The 17,137-nt window shown below is 42.9% G+C and overlaps 2 protein-coding genes across 2 annotated transcripts in view; both read left to right on the top strand.

Annotated features, from left to right (window-relative positions):
- Window positions 1-17,137, top strand: part of LOC310890844 (nuclear pore complex protein Nup153-like) — a gene marked incomplete at its 3' end in the record, with an annotated part of 47,482 nt that overhangs the window by 10,211 nt on the left and 20,134 nt on the right. The window lies entirely within an intron of this gene.
- On the top strand, window positions 7,300-11,776 carry LOC310890832 (tRNA selenocysteine 1-associated protein 1-like). Its single transcript, XM_083853153.1, has 4 exons — window positions 7,300-7,477; window positions 9,662-9,857; window positions 10,384-10,429; window positions 11,248-11,776. Exons 1-4 carry the CDS (start codon window positions 7,317-7,319, stop codon window positions 11,382-11,384), a joined length of 540 nt encoding a protein of 179 aa, XP_083709279.1. The 5' UTR covers window positions 7,300-7,316; the 3' UTR covers window positions 11,385-11,776.

Genomic DNA, 17,137 nt, shown 5'->3' with positions numbered 1-17,137 from the left:
CCACTTGGAGGGAGTGAGCGAGTGGCTGTGTGGTGCTTAGTTGCCTGCAATGGTTAAACCACAACTTTATTTAAGTTATTAAATTAGAGGTAACGTGGTCATATGAGCCTCACATAGAATGAGCCTAGGGTGCAATAATTGGCATATTATTGCAATAAAATAAACATTAATCTGTTCCAGAGTACTTGAAATATTTTTTGTACGGTTTGAAGTAGACAGCTGCTTTAACATGTTGAGGTGTTTGCTGAAGTTCTTGGAGTATCATTGGGCTGAGTTTGCCGTTCTTCAGCTTCCTGGCTTGCTTTTCCGTGCATTTAGACCTAAGTAGCATCTCCAGCTTTTCCTCTCAGTTTCTGGAATTTGGTTTTGAAGATATTGTCCTATACCCACTTGGAAACTTCCCTATGTTTTATTATTACTTTTATCTGCAAAATAACTCAAACATCAGGTTTTTCGACGTCACTGCGGGACTTCTGTTGGGTAGTGAATTCAGGTAGTTGTTGCTCTTAAATATAAACCTTTAATTCTTTTGAAAATACAGATACAACCAACAAGTACTGTTAGCAGTCCTGAGTTTGCGTTTTCATCTCCAGTTGTGAAATCTACTGAGGCAGAAGTGCTACCTACGTCTTCTGTAAGTAAAATAATAAAGGAGCTTGACTTTTTTTCTTAGGCATTTAGTAGGCTGTTGCAGAACACTAAAGCAGAATCTGCCTTGATGGAGAAAAGTATGTAGGCTTCTGGCTTATAATTTGTCATTCAGCATGCGTGCTACAAATGTGAAGAGCAGCTTTCAGATTTGGTTTTGTGTGTGCATTCGATTGGAGTTCCTGTGGCTTGAGAATCTGAAAAACCTCTCTTGTTCATAGCAGATTGGGTTTACATTTAGTGTTCCCGTTGTAAAATCGGCAGAACTTTCTGGACCCAGTGGTACTCCAGTGACGCCCTTTCTTACCCTAGGTAACTGAAACTTTAGCACTTCAGATCTGAAGTGCTGATTTTCCTTTTTTTCTTTATTAAATCTTCAATCTGTCCTGTCTGCGCATGCTAGCAATTCCAGGCAGTGTTGGACTTCTGCAGTATTTTTCCAGTGACAGATCTGCTTTTATAATTTTTGTTTTGTTTTGTTGCTTTTTGTTTTGCTTGTAATCATAAAGCATTGCAAAGTAAGTAGAATTTGTGAAGATTCTTATGTGAGAAGCATGAAAGCTGGAAATTCTTGTTTCTAACAAAAGTGAGTATAATCTGCTCTAACTAGGTCACATTGTGAAAGCTGTTTTTGTTTTCTTTTGTTTCAAAAGACACCACCACCTCAACCAACATCAACACACAGAAAGAGGAGGTCAAAGATTTTGCTGGTGGTCCCTTCACCACTGCCCACGTATTAAAGGAAGGAAGCGTCTTAGACGTTCTAAAAAATCCTGGTGAGATAATGAACTCCTTTTAAAAAGATGCTGCAAAAAATACGCTAGCATTTTTTATTAAAAAAAAACCAACACACGACTTATGGTTAATAGAGTATCTGCTATAAATATGAATGTAGGAGAGCATTACATTAAGTGCTGCGTTTGTTAGGGTGCATCTGCCCCCTTCTATTCTAAGTGGTGTTTATTGCTGGAAGTAAAACTGCAAGATGAAAAGCAGATGGGTTGCATCTCCTTTACGTGTTAGGATGTAATTGTAAATGAGGTACTAAGAGAATTAGCCAGATAATCGGTGTTTCATTTTAAGTAAATACAATTTGTGGAATTGAAAAGGAAATGTTTGTAAAGCTCAACACTCCTGTCCCACCTTCAGCCCAGGTGAAGAAAGAATAGGAAAGAGCTTCAGTTCCAAATACATGGCGAAAGCTGCGAATCTTTGGGCCTTAGCTTACAATGGCTCCTGTGGATTAAAATTTAAACTGCAAACAGAAGTGGAGTGTTTTACGTTAAAAACCCTTTTCTGAATTTTGTTTTTAAGCAATTGCAATTGTTTTCAACAGTTTCATAAAGTGTGTCTGTGGAAAAGATATCTTTTAAGAAAAAGGGCTTTATTGAATTTGATCTTTTCCCAAAAGTCTTCTTCTAACTTACATACTTGTTAAGAAGGCAGCACATTTCTCTGTTGGAAAGAGCTAAGTGAGAGAAAATACATTGTGCATTTTGTTTAAGGAAAGACCTCTGAGTGAAGTGACATTCACTTTCTTTATCGGTTTAAAAGAAGCAGAATCTAAATCCACATTGTTCAAAGACTTCATTTTTGATTAAAAAAAACCAACAAACAAACCACAAAACAACTATGTTCAAGGTAGATTTACAAGCAACTTGAGCTGCTGTTTAAGATGCATTTCCTTTAGTCTTTCTGTATTAGTAGCTTGTCTTTTCTGTTAAAATTGCCACCTTTTAAATAAGGAGTTGTCCTAATTATAGAAAATTAGACAGTTGTTCAATTGTCTTGAGTTTTTATTATTTAATTAATATTCAGCATCTGTGGGAAAATACCGTATGGATTGCTGCTCCGAGTACAAACTTCTGTACAGTTACTGGAGTAGATTTGAGTCATCTGCTACGGAAGGAGGAGCTTTAGAAATCTGATTCGATTGGGCATCGCGTCTTAATCAAATTGTATTATTTCCATTCCACGTTGGACTGTCAGATTTCAGTCAGCTACTGTCTGTTTGTACTTGTATCGACCAGTGAAAATGTTGATTTAAAGCTTGCTTGGAAACAAAGAGTTAAATGAAGCTTTAACGAAATGTTCTGTTGTGACCCAGTGCAGCAGATGAAATTTCATCCGTTTAGATAAGATTTCTGGGGACTTCCTGTTGCGCTCGGTCTGAATGTCTAGTTGTAACCATTGGCACCTGAGTTGAAATTTTTGCCCTCTAGTAAAGTCACTTAGTTACATGTAGTGAGGTGCTGCGCTAACAGGAAGACTTTTTTTTCTTGCTTCCTAGACTTTGGATTGTTGAAAACACGCTCTTCTACGTCTGCGCAACCTACAACAAGCACAGTGGTTTATACTAGGCCTGCAATAACAACTTTTTCTGCAGGTAAAGAGACTTCTAAACAAGCATCGTACTGGCAATCTGATACATGTGACCCTTTTCTGCAAAACAAAGACATGAAGGACAAATGTGTAACTTGTCAAGCTACTAAAGCGTCAACAGTTGAGAGTATGAAACAGACAGTAAGTTCAAGTCAATGCGACACCTCAAAGCCAGCAGCGCCCCCAGCAGGGATGCTGGGCTTTGGAGACAAATTCAAAACAGTACCTGGAACGTGGGATTGTGATACATGTCTTGTCCAAAACAAACCGGAAGCTACAAAATGTATAGCATGTGAGACACCAAAACCTGGAACGGGAGTAATGCCTGCTCTGACATGACCAGTGGTCACAGACAGCTCGGTGACAGTGACATCCTCCTCGAGCAGCACTGACACAACAGCCACTCTGGGCTTTGAAGACAAATTTAAGAAGGCGAAAGGCTCTTGGGACTGTGGAATATGCCTTGTACCAAATAAGACGGAAGATAACAAATGTGTAGCCTGTCAGTCTGAGAAACCAGGTATGGTCCTTTTTTTCCTGTTGTTTCCATCCTAGCCTCTGTGAATCTTGTACAGAATAAAAGTACGTTGCATATATGGAATATTTTAAGCAACACGATTCCCAGGTACGGTTGATGGGTTAGCGGCTGTCTGCAGGATTGGTTTACAGGCACTTCAGAGGTCTCAGCCCAGGTTCCAGCCTGTCGCATAAATTGAACTGATTGTGAAATGTATTAGTACGGAGCTGGATCAATGCAGATACCCCCGGCTTTGCAGCTGGTGAGGGAAGATGGCTGAAGTGGGTGACTTAATTTAAAAACAACATAGTGATTTTTCACTGGCGAAAATGAGAACTCCATAGAAAGAGTTAAAAATTAGTGTTTTTCTCTTTCAAAAAATAAGTAAAAAAAATTACAGAATGTGTCCAAAATGCCTCTACTCACCGTTTGTATGTAATTGAGGGGAGATGTGAAGCCAGATTTCAAGACAGTGTAGTCTTAACTAGTCTTAAGCTAAAGCAGAGAGATGCCTATGAAGGTCAGTGGTAGGCTTCAAGAAAGCGAGTGACCCGCTGGGTAACTTCTTCAGGGCAGTACTGGGTTGTTTCCCATTGTGTGTGACCGTAATTGATTTTGAGCGTGGTTGTATTGTTTTTAAAATACGATTCTAATTCTAACTTTGACTCTAAATGTCATTTAACATGCCATTACATCGAAAAACACCTGTGCAAATATATCGTGGAAGAAACAAATTAAGATGGACTAGACCGGGCTTTTGTAATCATCCTGTGCGGTAAGACTGAAATTTCATGAGGTAAGATAATGGATTTCAGACAGAGTTGATTCTCTTGGACTTCCAACCTCTGAGCGGTCAGTCGGCATCTTTGTCTGAGGCTCTTGCCATTGCAAGGAGGAATTTTGGAAATGAGGGGTTTACTGTGACCATGGTGCAGTGAATTGCACGGTTACGTTGCACTTGTCAAGAGGAAGAGCGATGCAAGTAATACTAGGATAAAAGTTTTCTGCGTGTGCTGTGGAAGGGAAGAGCCATTCTTGTCTTTCCGGTTTTGAATTTGAAGCGTTATCTTCTGCTTCTCTCTTAAAAGGCACCTTTTTTTTAAAAGGCACCTGTCAGGCCTCTTTATGGAGGTTACACTGTGGTCAACAGCAGCAGAAGCTTGTGTGCTGAACAGAGTTGTGTGTTGTTTGGAAGCTTTGAGTTCCACTCTGGTTTTTTTGTTTGTTTGTTTGTTTCTTTGTGGGTTTTTGGTGGCTTTTATTTTTTTCAGGGGCGGGGGGGGGGGGAGTTGCGGAGTAGTTTTGAACATTTCTGTGGGATTTGACAAATCAAATTTAAAAGTTAATGTTCATTTTATAGTTCATGTTCAAACAGGATGGTTAACTGTCTTGTTTGTCTCACAGAGGGTCCAACACCTGTGACCAGTAGCAGTGCATCTGCATTTTCTGCTCCTTCTGGAGAATTTCTGGATTTAGACAAATTCAAGAAGCCTGAAGGAAGCTGGGATTGGGAGACCTGCTTGGTTCAAAACAAAGCAGAGGCCACGAAGTGTGTAGCCTGTGAAAGTGCAAAGCCAAGCACCAAAGCAGAGCTCAAAGGTAATCCTTAATGATTAAAACGAGGATGCATATTCTGTGATTTATTTTTTGGTTTGCTCTGATTTTTTTTATTTTCTTACCTGTTAAGCACAATTATTTTTTCCTTTGAGGTGTGGCAAAATTATTCGTTTTTCCTGTAGGAATATTGCCTAGATAACATCTGTTTCCACACTTTTCCCCAAGAATAAGTTTATCCTTTTTAGAGAAAAGCTTTCATTAATGACGTGCTTGTTCTTTACATGCCCTACACGTTGTTCATTTGGAGTTCAGACTAAAAACATGATCTTTCAAAGAAGTTCGTATACTTTTTAAAGCCAGGTGGTGGGCAGAAAACACAATTGTGAAAAGTTTTATGTAGAGAGGAAGCATGGGGTTTTCTTGTTTGTTTTACTGTTTGGTGGGTTGTTTTTTAAACAGTTTTGACTGGAAAGATCAGGACTAGAATGTAGTTCAAACCTTCATGTACTTCAGGTAAACAGAATATCTTTTGTCTTCACTTGTGCGCTTATGTCCATCAAGTAAGACCTCTGAAACCATACTAGAAAAAATCTGCGGGATTTGATATGTTCATGTACTAGAGCTTTAGAAAAAGTTTAATTCCTATATGCAGCATGTCTTCTGTCCTGGTTATTGATACGTACGCAATTAGTAGCAATCCCTTTTTTGATCTCAACACTAGGTTTAGACAAAAAATTGCGACACCTTAAGGAACCTGTCCTGCATCTCATACAAGCACAGAAGTTGCAGTGTCTCAATGCTAGCAGTACAGTTGGTGGTAAAATCTTTAGTAGGGTGAAATAGAGGCCTCACACTTTTCAGAGAAAAAAAGAGATGAGAGAGAGTATCTTATTCCCACGTACTTGCAACTATGCTGCAGAGTGTACTGCTGTTACTCTAGTGCTACAAAGGTCCAAAAATCACTGAACAGTTATTAGCCAGTTTTGTATTCCTTTAATTTGTTGAAAGACTGCAGTAGAGGATTGAAGTTTTTATTGAGGATCACTGTGTGGAAAAATTCTGATTGTTAAATGTCATTTGTATGACTTAAGAACCGCGTTTTGGAGTACAGAATTCAGTATTAATTCCAGAAGGGGTAAGGGGAAGGACATTAGCTAGTAATCCCGAACAAAAGCAGTGTATAGAGCTATACTGATTTTAATCGCAGTATTCTTACAGTTGGTCTGTTACTGAACAGATATGTTTTGGGGAGATATGGTGGCCAGGGAGGCGTGTGTGTTTGTGTGCTTCCTCTTCTAGTTAAGGTTCTGGGGTTTGGTTTTGTCAGGAAAATTCGATGAGGCACCTTGTGTAAAAGGAAATGTTAACCAGCATTTTTCAACACGGTGTAGTCCCTTAAAAGTGTCATAGATGAAAAGAGGCCATAAACGCTGGGGGAAAAAGTTAGTGGGAAACTGAGAGCAGGATCACATTCAGTAGTGAGAGAGCAGCAGCCTAGGGAAAGCTGATGAATGACTGTAACAGATAGTTCTATTTTAAGTGTAAAACAACACTCAGTACTTTATAATGGTGGTCTTACCAGAGGGTTCTTCTCCATGGCTCCTAAAAGCACGTCTTGAAGGCATTCGAGTGCAGTGAACTTAAGCTGTAAGAGTTGGGCTGGTAAGCTTGGCCTGATTTGAAGCTGTAGGCACGGGGCTATAATTTCTGAACAGGCTACAAAAGAAACTGTACCACTGTGCTTTTCAGTGCTCCGTTTAGCAAAGCCATCAAATTGTTGCAGGCAATTGATGTTGTTCTTCTAAGAGCACCTGAAAGATATTTTTGTTTGAAGAGTTCAGAGGTACCGGTTAATACTGGTTCAGATAATTACAGCCAGCTCTTGGTGTTTGTGACCAATAAAGTTTGTGGCTCCAAAAGGAGTGGGTTAGTGCTAACTGATTAACTGCTGTATATGCAGAAATATGGAATCTGATTACTTACGCAGAGAGCACTTAAAATGTATTGTTTTGCTGGCTCTCAGTGAGTTGCATCTTAATGCTACCAAGGAATAAGCTTTTTGCTCCTGGCCCAAGTTTTTTAATTTGGTGAAAGCCTTTTCTGTGCACGTGCACATGCCAGAGAGGTTGCTTAAGTAATAGAAGCTATAGTAGCTGCTATCTTCTGTTTTTTGTAGAAGACAGAAACTGAATTCGTTAGCTTTGTAACTGTTATGCATACCAGAATTGGTTTTCTCCCTTTTGAAAATAGTAGAGGGTATGCCTATGTCAGATTTGGTGAGCAAGGTGATCAGATGAGGGCACTGCAAGACTGCCAGAACGCACCAGGTCTGGGGGGAAAAGGAATCCGGCTGAGCATAGGAATTTCTAAAAGGTAGCCAAGGAGTTGTGCATTGATACAGTTATTCTAAATAATCAGATTCTTGTAGCTCTGCCTTTGGAAAGTCTGTGGCCCTTGCTGTAGTGGCTGCACACACGATGCAGTCTACAAAACCAGAAATGCAGAAGTCCTATGTTTTGACTCCCTGGATTCATCAACCTGCTTCAGGATGGCTGGGGGAATCCAACTGTTAAGTCTAGCCAGACAGCGCAACTTGGGCTTAGCTGCCATTGTAACCAGCCTTGTTTCTCAACAGTAGCAAAGCTGAATGCATTGGTAAATATTTTCAGGTTTGGGCCTGCATAAGGTAGAAGGGACAACAAGTGGTTTTATATGCTAGGGAGTTCTTGTTCTTAGAGCTTTCCCTCTAGTTTGAGAGAAGCACATAACTAGTTTTACAGTGGGTTGACAGGAAAGAAGTGGGGGGGAAAAATGGGAACGCAGGGAGAAAGCCAAAGGCGTTATTACTAGAACAGGTTTAGAATGCTATTCTTTGCTTTTCATGAGCTTAGGGCAATGGGGAGTTTAAAGCTTAGCACTTCCTGAGAGGGTTTCTTACTCTACCGGCTCAGTTCTATCACTTATTTAAGGCAATTCAGGTCTCTGAACGGTTAAAGAATTGATACCAAATTTGATGAACTTTGATCCAGGATACTGACAAAACAGGACTTCATATAAACAATTTCAGTATGTTCATGAGGTTAGCTTGTGCGTTCTGTTAAATAGTAAAAAATGACACTTCTGTTTCTGTTTACCTAGCATAATTCTGCAAATGTTGCCTCCTTCTGCTTTAGAATGGAAATGCTCTTCTCCAAGAGAGCACTGTCCAAACTTCTTTGCCAAAATTTTTTGATTAAATTAATATTGTTTTATTTTGAAAACAAGAATAAGCCACAAACATGTTTTCTTGCTTCGGCTATCCAGAAGAACGTCAACAGTATTTTCAGATTTTCCTTCCCTACACAACTGTATGTAGGAAGAGTGCAGTTGGAAGCAGAAGACCTAAGGTGATGTATCTTCTGTTTGTTTACTACAGTAACAAGACAATGGATTACCTCTTTATTAGAACTTGTGTAGCTTTGCAGTATTGAAACAAATGTAGGTATTAAAATACACATCAGTAATACGTTTCTGAATGGCTGAGTACCGTGCTCTCTTAGCATTGAAATACCCAGCCATTGGATTAGTTTGTCCCTCATGTTTGCTTAGTTTGGAAGCTATTTCAGAATGCCTTCAGCTTGTATTCTTCCCCAAAAGCATAGAACTCACTTCTCTGCATCCCCAATTCAAGTCAGAGAAACTGGACACTGCAAACACAGGAGGTCTGCCTGTACAGAATCAGTGAAGACAAGTCTAAACAGCGGATTTTTTTGAATATGCAGCTGGGTTATCTGAATGTTCTTTATGCAGTGTACCTCAGTTTTAGTACAGATAGCACTTGTCTTGGTTCTTGTCATTAGTCTGAAGCTGCCCCTGAGAAAATCTTGAAAGGGAAAGTAGTGAAAGCTAATCAGCTGGCCCTTTCTTCTTAAGAACCAGCGTATTTTGTAATTCTCCCACTAATAATAAGGCGTCATGCTGGAGAATCGCGATTGTGTTGTTAAGCAAGACTGACTTCACCTGAGTGGTATAGTTGGCAGCTGTTGAATGTTTAATGGACTTTAAACAAACAAAAAAACAGAGCAGGTGGAGGTAGACATGGCAAACTGACAGGCAGTGTCAGATGCTTCTTTGAAATGGATAATCTGACTCCATTCACTTCTTTCTGGAAATAAGATCTAGTAATTAAACAAATAAAAGATAGAAGGGTTAAGACTGCATCTTTAAAGCAGCTGTGCTTGATAAATGTCTCTGGTCTTAAATCAATCTTTAGCAAAGCACAGAGACTTAGCAGCAGCTTGCTTATGCCAACGCTAAAAATACTTGATGTGTACAGGTAACCATGTCAAGGCTCTGGAGTTAATCCATGAGAACAATTCCTTCTGGTATTGGCAAAGGTGAGGATGCTTGCTTCTATAGAAATGAGGTTTTGAGCTGTGACTTAAGCTGTCACTTAGGTGACTGTTTAGGAAAGCTTCCTTTTAAGCTTTGAAGTATGTAAGCTAACAAATTGTTTAAGTTCAGAACTGGGTTTACAGTTTCTTGTTCTCTGACTGTATGCAACTCCTCATGTTTCAGACTGAAAGCAGAATTGCAGCGGTACCAGTCATACAACTATAATGATTATTACCAAGATTACCAGAACTACTACTCGCAGAGGAGTTACGATGCTTACGCTGACTACAACTACAGCTCCTATGCTCCCTATGACAGCATGCAAGCTGTTGGAGACTGCTCTTTAGGAGATTCTTTAATGGCTCCAGCTGTTTTTGAGGTAAAGATAGTGCACGCTTGCTGTAAAGAAAATATTTCACAGATAATATGTTGTACAGATTTGTGTGAATCAGCAAAAAGAATCCGAAGTTGAAAACATGCTTTCTGCTTAGTGTGAAGTTAAAAGAGCAGATTCCATTCAGAGGTGTTTGTATTTAAGTGCTTAAATAGTAAATCCATAGAATTAGTGATTTATACACCATTATTTGTTCACGCATACCAAAGAATGGTTTTGACAGCATAATTGCGTACGCTTCTTCTGTTCCTGTTCTTCTGATTTGCTTTGCTTAAAGCAAATTAAACAGTTGTTGTAAGTGGTCTTATCGTGGTCAATGTATTAGTTGTGACCTCCGGAGGTCCCTTCCAACCTGTACTGTAATATTGGCTTTCTTCTAAAAATAAGTAGATAAAATGCCATCTATCCTTGTAGTTGTAGGAAGAAGGAATGGGTTGAGACTGCAGCACTTTGAATCTGTGATGCTTTCTGAAATGAGTTATGACTAAACTTAGCCTTTTCTGTCTTTCAGGAATCTTCAGTTATGACTGCAATCGGTGATGACCTAATTACTGACGGTAATAAGGGTTCTATCATTGTCACTTGAGTTTAGCCATCCTTGTGCCTTTTAACAATACAAGCCAACCTCTACTGGATGAAGAACATCTTGAAAATTCAGCTGAGGTCAAACCTCTGTGGGGTTGATCTGCAATCAGCTGGGGTTTTAAAGCTGATACAGCATACACTGACCGCATCAAGTAAAACGGGACACTGTCAATGCTTCGCAGCAGGTTTCTTGTACCTGTGCCTTCATTCCCATTTGAAAATGGTCTAAGACAGAATTTTGTTCTTTGTATTGGTTCCGCTAAACAGATTTTATATTAGAAACTCAGTAATATGCAAAAGCTTTGTTCTCCACCCTGAGGTAAAAGCTTATGTTGCAGATTCCAAAAGGAGGATTCAGCTTGCACTTACAAATACGGTACAAAACATATTTGTGTCCTGGAAGGTTTGCAAAGTTCCTCACGTGGAGGCATTTTGTGTTAGTGTTTAGAAACTATCCTATGTAACGTGTATTGCCGTAGAAGTGAATTAAATGACTCTTGGGAGGGTTTCATGGCTGATTATCCTTAACCGTTATCTTTACTATCTTAAACCTTGTCTTTGTCTTTATCTTGAAAGACAATTCTAGTCCCAGCCTTCTAATATACAAATTCCCAAAAGTTGGAGTTGTGAGGCTCAAAATTTTAGAGGACTAAATACCTCACTAAAATTAGTAGATCTAATAGCTTATTACACTTAGCTTAAAATACATTTTGTTAGCCATTTCACATGAAGTTTTTTTGTGCGCATGCCTCAGATTTGATACTTGGACTTACCAGGCTTTTATTTTCAGATCCACAGCTCTACTTGGATGTTGATGAAATGAACAGACAATTCACGGAGACAAGCGAAGAACTCTACGATTCACTCATGAATTGTCACTGGCAACCTCTGGATACGGTCACTTCTGAAATCCCCTCTGCTATTTAAGCGTCTTCTAGAGCATGACCGTTAGGACCAAAGTGCTAAAACTACATTTCTTCTACATTATTCTAGCTCATAAGTTTTAAAGCACAATGATAGGTTGGGTTTTTTTTGCTACGCTTTTGACAGTTTCTGTAATCTTTTTGTTCATCACTCCCTTCTTGGAGCATCATGAAGTCATGTAAATATTCGAGAAATGTAAAGAGGTAAATGGGGTCTTATCTTAAAGATAAGACTTGCCTGTGTAAATAAAAAATTTGTATCTGCAAACCTGCCAGCAAGGGATTTTACTTGTACCTGTGTGCAGCACGTTCTCTTCCGGCTTATGGAATGTAACAAGGTAGTAAGGGTATTTCATCTGTCTTTATTTTTATATGGGCATTAGGACACAAGCGAAATCTAGCTTTCCCTTGTTTTCCTGGTTCCTTAGGTAAGCGACAAGCCAAGCCTTTCATGTGCTTGCTTAGACTGGAAGTATGTATGGGAGACACTCACAGGCCTTGCTATGGAAACACCTGTGCCCACTTTTTCCTGCAGGCTGCTGGCTCTAACTGTACTACTGATACATGCTAGGTCAGCTAAAATCGGCTTATAAATAGGGTATGTTAAGCATATGGAAGTGTAGACTTCAACTGCCATAGCTACAAACATCCCGTGGAATGAGGATGATGTCTGCTGGCACTCTCTGCATCAGCATTCAGTTTTCCCTTGCCCTTCTTACTGTTAGACTTCTCAGCTGACGCTTTACAGCGAAGAAATTGCTACAACATAATCCGTGTTCTTAAACCTAAAAAAAAAAAATCTTGGAGAAAACAACTTGCTGGTTTTCCCTCCTTGCTGGCAAGGAGAAAAATAGTCCACCAGGAACAACAAAAAAATCCTAGTAACAGCTCCTTAAGTTATACCCTCTGCTACCCTCTCTGATTGCTCTGGTCTTCCTTCATTCGTGGTAATGAAGTTTTTAAAGCTCTGGTAGAAGGATGACAGTACTCAAGTCAAAGGAGATGAGAGCCATGAGGAAAGCTTTGCTTTAAGCTAGAGCAGTCTTGCGAGTTGCTGCCTTTATGCTGTTCTTATCTTGAAGGGTACAGAGTCTTTTCCAGTCATAGGGACTCCATAACCCTATGAGTATGGAGAAATAGTTGCTAATTAACAGTGTGTATAATAAGTAAGTGAGGCTGGAAACAAAAGAATATTCCTCCAAGAAAAAAAAGGAAGCAGAAATTACTGTACTTAATAGCTGGGGAAGCTGTTAAAGCTAGTTGACACAGTTCTGGTACTGCCGTGTGTGTTTTGGGGGCAACATAAACCATAATTGCTGTGATGGCAGGTAAGAATCCAATTCTTTTTTATGGCTTAGTGTAGTCAGTGAAAGCAGTGGTCCTAAGCTGCATGCTGTTCTTAAATGTAATGCAAATTCTCTTTTGTGACTCCTCAGTACTTCCAGGTTACTTGTAGCTGATCACCAGCAACTGCTTCTGTTAGCTATTAGCTGTTGGGTTTTTGCTAGGAATACTTTCAGTCCTGAATTGAAATGATGACATCCTGAAACAGAAGAGGCTCTTGGAGTATTGTAGGAAGCACATTCTTCCTGGTTCTAGTGCAGGTGTACACGTAGGAGGAGACAGAAGGCAAAGAACCTCACATAGGTGGAGGGGGTGAGGTGGCATCACAGTTAGAGCTGTTGCAGTTAACTCTTCCCAAAGCATGAAAGCAACGTGGCTGGGAACAGGGATTTGTTGGGTTGCTTCTTTGTGTGAGCCAGGGAGTCTTTTGAGGGGCAGATTAATAAGAATATGACACAAGGTAGAGGTGGAATAGATGAAGCAAAGAATCTGGGTGTGAAAAGGGTTGCTTGTACGTGTCTATGGAATTGTTTCAGGGGACTGAGCTGGGGCAAATTCAAGATAATAGATGCAGCCTCCTTGAATTTGGATGGCAGTGCTGAAGCTTCAGAACCTTACAAGGTTTGATGCCACTGCAATTGTAGTGCATAGCTGTGGTACTTGAGCTCAGAAGTGCAAACTGCACAGGATTTTTTTATCTATTTTCTTCAACGTGAGCAGCAAAACATCTTCCAGGAATGTGCCTGGGTGCTACGCTGCTTTGACACGGCTTGCTTTGCATCACCAAACACAGTAGTTAGGTTGCATCGAGTACTTTGTGGAAACATTCATTGTGTTGTCACCCAGAAATGGGATGCTACAGATATGTGTTGGCCCGGCAGTATCAGTGCTGGTTTTTGGCCTTTGAGAGGTTGGTCCATAACATGTGACCTGTGTAACGAGAGGCCCACATAGATTGGTGACTTCATTAAGTCTGATGCTGTGGTGGTGTGTGACCCAAGGCCCTGAACGTCAGAAAATCAGGCTGTGGCCACCTATTTTATGCAGACTTTGCCTATTAACAAGGTCTCTACACTGTACGTTAGAGACGTGCGCCTCCTTTTCCGGACTAGATAGCGAAAATACCAGTTTTGTAGTTCAGTGAATGAGATTGGTTGGGCTGTTTGTTCTCCAGAGCTGAAAAATGTTGGGAGTGTATTCTCTTGGAGTCCACAGAAATGAAAATGATGAGAGGAAGAGAACGTTGGTTGCAGCCCGCGTGCTGCTGTTATAAAGTAGTTCTCTGATGTCTTTTTCCCTCTGCTGAGACTTATCAGCCTATCGTCCTTTCCTGTTAGGAGCGCATACCTGGCTTGGGATGGTGTGCGCAGGGCAGATTCTTTACCGTAAGAGCACAGTGAATGCCAGACTTCTTCCTGTACTGCCGTGTTAACCGTGAGTCACAAATTCAGGAAGCAGTGATTGCATCGGAACTGCTAGAATGCTTTGCGGAGTCTTTTTACTGGGTAAACTTCACAGCTGCAGTTACAACTTCCAGCCTGTGTTAGCTGAACACATCGTACTGGTGCCCGCCATCAGTTTGACAAAGATGGGATTGCAGTAGGAACTTGCTTTCTTCCTTCTTTTTAATTAAACAAGTCTTTGAAGCAACTTTTCCAACACCGCCATACTTCACTTCTTCCAGTTATTTTCTGTTTTACTTAGCTGAAATGTTTTTTTTTCTTCCAAGCTTGAGGAAGTTTTCTACAAGAATGTCCCGTAATGATTTCATAAACTCTTTTCGTTGTACCTAGCTGCAACAGAGAGTGGGGGGAAGATTGATCAAATGGTGATGATCGCTGTCATTCTGCTGGACACGCAGATACTTGCCTTTTGTTTTGGCTCATTTTTAATACCAATTAACTTCAGTGCCTAGCGTTAATAGACACCGTTTGACTGCATCGGCAAATGTTTCTGAGTCGTGAGTGTCATTAAAGGCCTGTCACCCTATGGAAATCCTTCTAAATAAGAAAAATGGAATTCAAATAAATAAATAAAGCAGCGTTTGAACTTATGAGCAAACCTAGCGTAGCTGCCTTTGACGCTGATCTGGAGGAGAAAAATCACGTTATCACACTACTATGGTTGCCTTAATAGGTTTGGTGTACATGAGGGAGGGAAGTATTATGTGATGTTTGCCTAGCTATTACATGGCCGATGCAGGAGGGGTTTTAGTCAGTTCCCTGAGCACGTATTGTTGCAGAAGTCGGTGATTTCACTGCCCAATGTCTGTTATTAAGGGCACGATTCATGTCCCGTTATCGTTTTTATTCTTTATTTATGTGTTTATTTTCTGGGGCGGCGATCTGTCACGATGCCCATCGTTCCCCTGCCGTGGGGTAGAATTTAGCGTGACGACTGCCTCCCGGACCAACGGGGCCACGAATCCGGCCTAAAACACTGCTTGTGCGTTGGTTGTCGGCGTGGGGGCTGTTGGTTGTCGGTGCGGGGGTATCGGTTGTCGGTGCGGGGCTTTTCTGACGAGCACTGTGGGCTCGGGGCGCCGTCCCACGCCCGGCGCGGTGCTGCGGCACACCAGCGGTCGGCGCCACGGCGCGGGGAGGCTCTGGAGGTGACTCCTAGCCCCGTGCTTACGGTGGCCGGGCCGGGGTTCATTATGGCGGCCGGGTCCTGAGGGCGGGAGCGGGAGGGCGGCGGGACCGGGACGGGACCGGGGCGGGGCGAGGAACGGGAGCGGCAGCGGGAGGGGGGGGCGCGCGTTCCCGTGAGGGGAGGGGGCGCGCGAGGGAGGGAGGGGGAGGGTGTGAGAAACACTCCGTAGCCAATAACTTGGGCTCAGGCGAGGAGCTCGGCGAAGCAGGAATTTATTCGCGATCGCAGTGGCGGGCGTCCCGTCCGTGCGAGGACTACCGCACACCAAATTTCCCTGGTGTATTGCCAAGCACTTCCCCGTGCAAGGGCTTACCATACACCACATTTCCCGAGACTCTTCCTTTCTCTCCCTTATCTCACGCTTCGTCCGTCTCCGGCCGCGCCCCTCGCGGAGCTGCGGAACCGCGGATCAGGACTCCACACTCGCTCCGTACAAAAGTACGTCTCAATCACACGGCACACAGAGTCTCACCCGACCCCCAAGGCAATACTTCCTATTTCTTACCTTGGTCTGTGCACAGAGTTACCGGATCAATTCTCAAAGCCGGAGTGCCTGCCTTCTTCCCTTCCCCACTCCTTCACGGATCCTGCCTCTTTCATCAGTCTCGGGCCCTCTGTCAGCTCTCCGCAGAACCGCCGCCGTCGATGCACAGGACCGCTGAAATCAGCGGGGCATGCCTTCCTGCTGCTGCGGCGGTGGGGCTCCCCAGTAGGCGACTGGCTCCCGGACGAGCCCCCAAATTGTGAGAAACACTCCGTAGCCAATAACTTGGGCTCAGGCGAGGAGCTCAGCGAAGCAGGAATTTATTCGCGATCGCAGTGGCGGGCGTCCCACGAGCAGGAGCGCCCCTGCTGGTTCCAAAACCCAGTTTATATACTTTTTGATGACGGGACCCTCCCCTGTTTCCCCACTGAGGGGGTGATCCAGGCTCACAATCTGTCTGATGCTTCCCAGACAATGCATGGCCTTCAGTTGCCGGCCTGTTAAATTTCGAATTTCTTTCGACTTTTTTACTGGTTGAAGCGGTAATGGTTCTTCACTTACCTGACTTGACTCAACACCGTGATTTTCCCCGAATTGTTCTACGGAGTCTGGTTGTCTGCATTTTACAAGGTCGCCTGCTAAGCGTTCTTATCGCTGCAAGCACACCTCGATACCCCATTCCTTACCTTTAAACAACGTAACTCTGCAAAAACAACATTTTTATTCCCACGAGGGGCAGGGCAGGCCCCGCGGCGCGTGGCGGCGGGGGGCGGGGGGGCCCCGTGACGGCACCGAACGCGGGGGGGGGGCGGTATGGCCTCGGGCGGCGCGACCGGTAGCGGCGCGACCGGCAGCGGCATGGCCGGCGGTGGCAGGGCCGGTGGCGGCGGGGCGCCGGGCGGCAGCCCAGGAGCCCGATCAGGAGGAGGAGGAGCAGGAGGAGGAGGAGGAGGAGGAGGAGCGGCCGGCGGCAAGGTGAAGAGGCGGCGCCACCGTTTGGGCGCCGCGAAGCCCCCCTGTGCCAGGAGCAAGCGGGTGAGGAGCGGCCCCCCCACAGCGGGCCCTTCCCCCTCAGCCCACCAGTTACCCCCTTACTTACCCCCTTACCTTACCCGCCCCTTTATCCCCTTAGTTACCCCCTACCCACCTCCTTACCCCCTTAGTTACCCCCTCGACCGCTTAGTTACCCCCTTAGTTACCCCCTCAACGGCTTAGTTACCCCCTTAGTTACCCCCTCAGCCCCTTCCTAACCCCCTCAGTTACCCCCTCAGCCCCTT

The sequence above is a fragment of the Anser anser genome (assembly GCF_964211835.1).
Source record: "Anser anser genome assembly, contig: HAP1_SCAFFOLD_103, whole genome shotgun sequence".
In the NCBI taxonomy this organism is placed as follows: Eukaryota; Metazoa; Chordata; class Aves; order Anseriformes; family Anatidae; genus Anser; species Anser anser.
Note: the sequence above shows the minus strand (reverse complement) of the source record. Positions and strands in the feature narration are given on the sequence as shown.

Bases quoted from the DNA above. Each gene is read 5' to 3' on its own strand.
- LOC310890832 (XM_083853153.1), top strand. From the start codon at position 7,317: ATGCATACCAGAATTGGTTTTCTCCCTTTTGAAAATAGTAGAGGGTAT. The intron at 7,478-9,661 runs GTAGCCAAGGAG...CTCATGTTTCAG, and splicing joins AGCATAGGAATTTCTAAAAG to ACTGAAAGCAGAATTGCAGC. The intron at 9,858-10,383 runs GTAAAGATAGTG...TCTGTCTTTCAG, and splicing joins TGGCTCCAGCTGTTTTTGAG to GAATCTTCAGTTATGACTGC.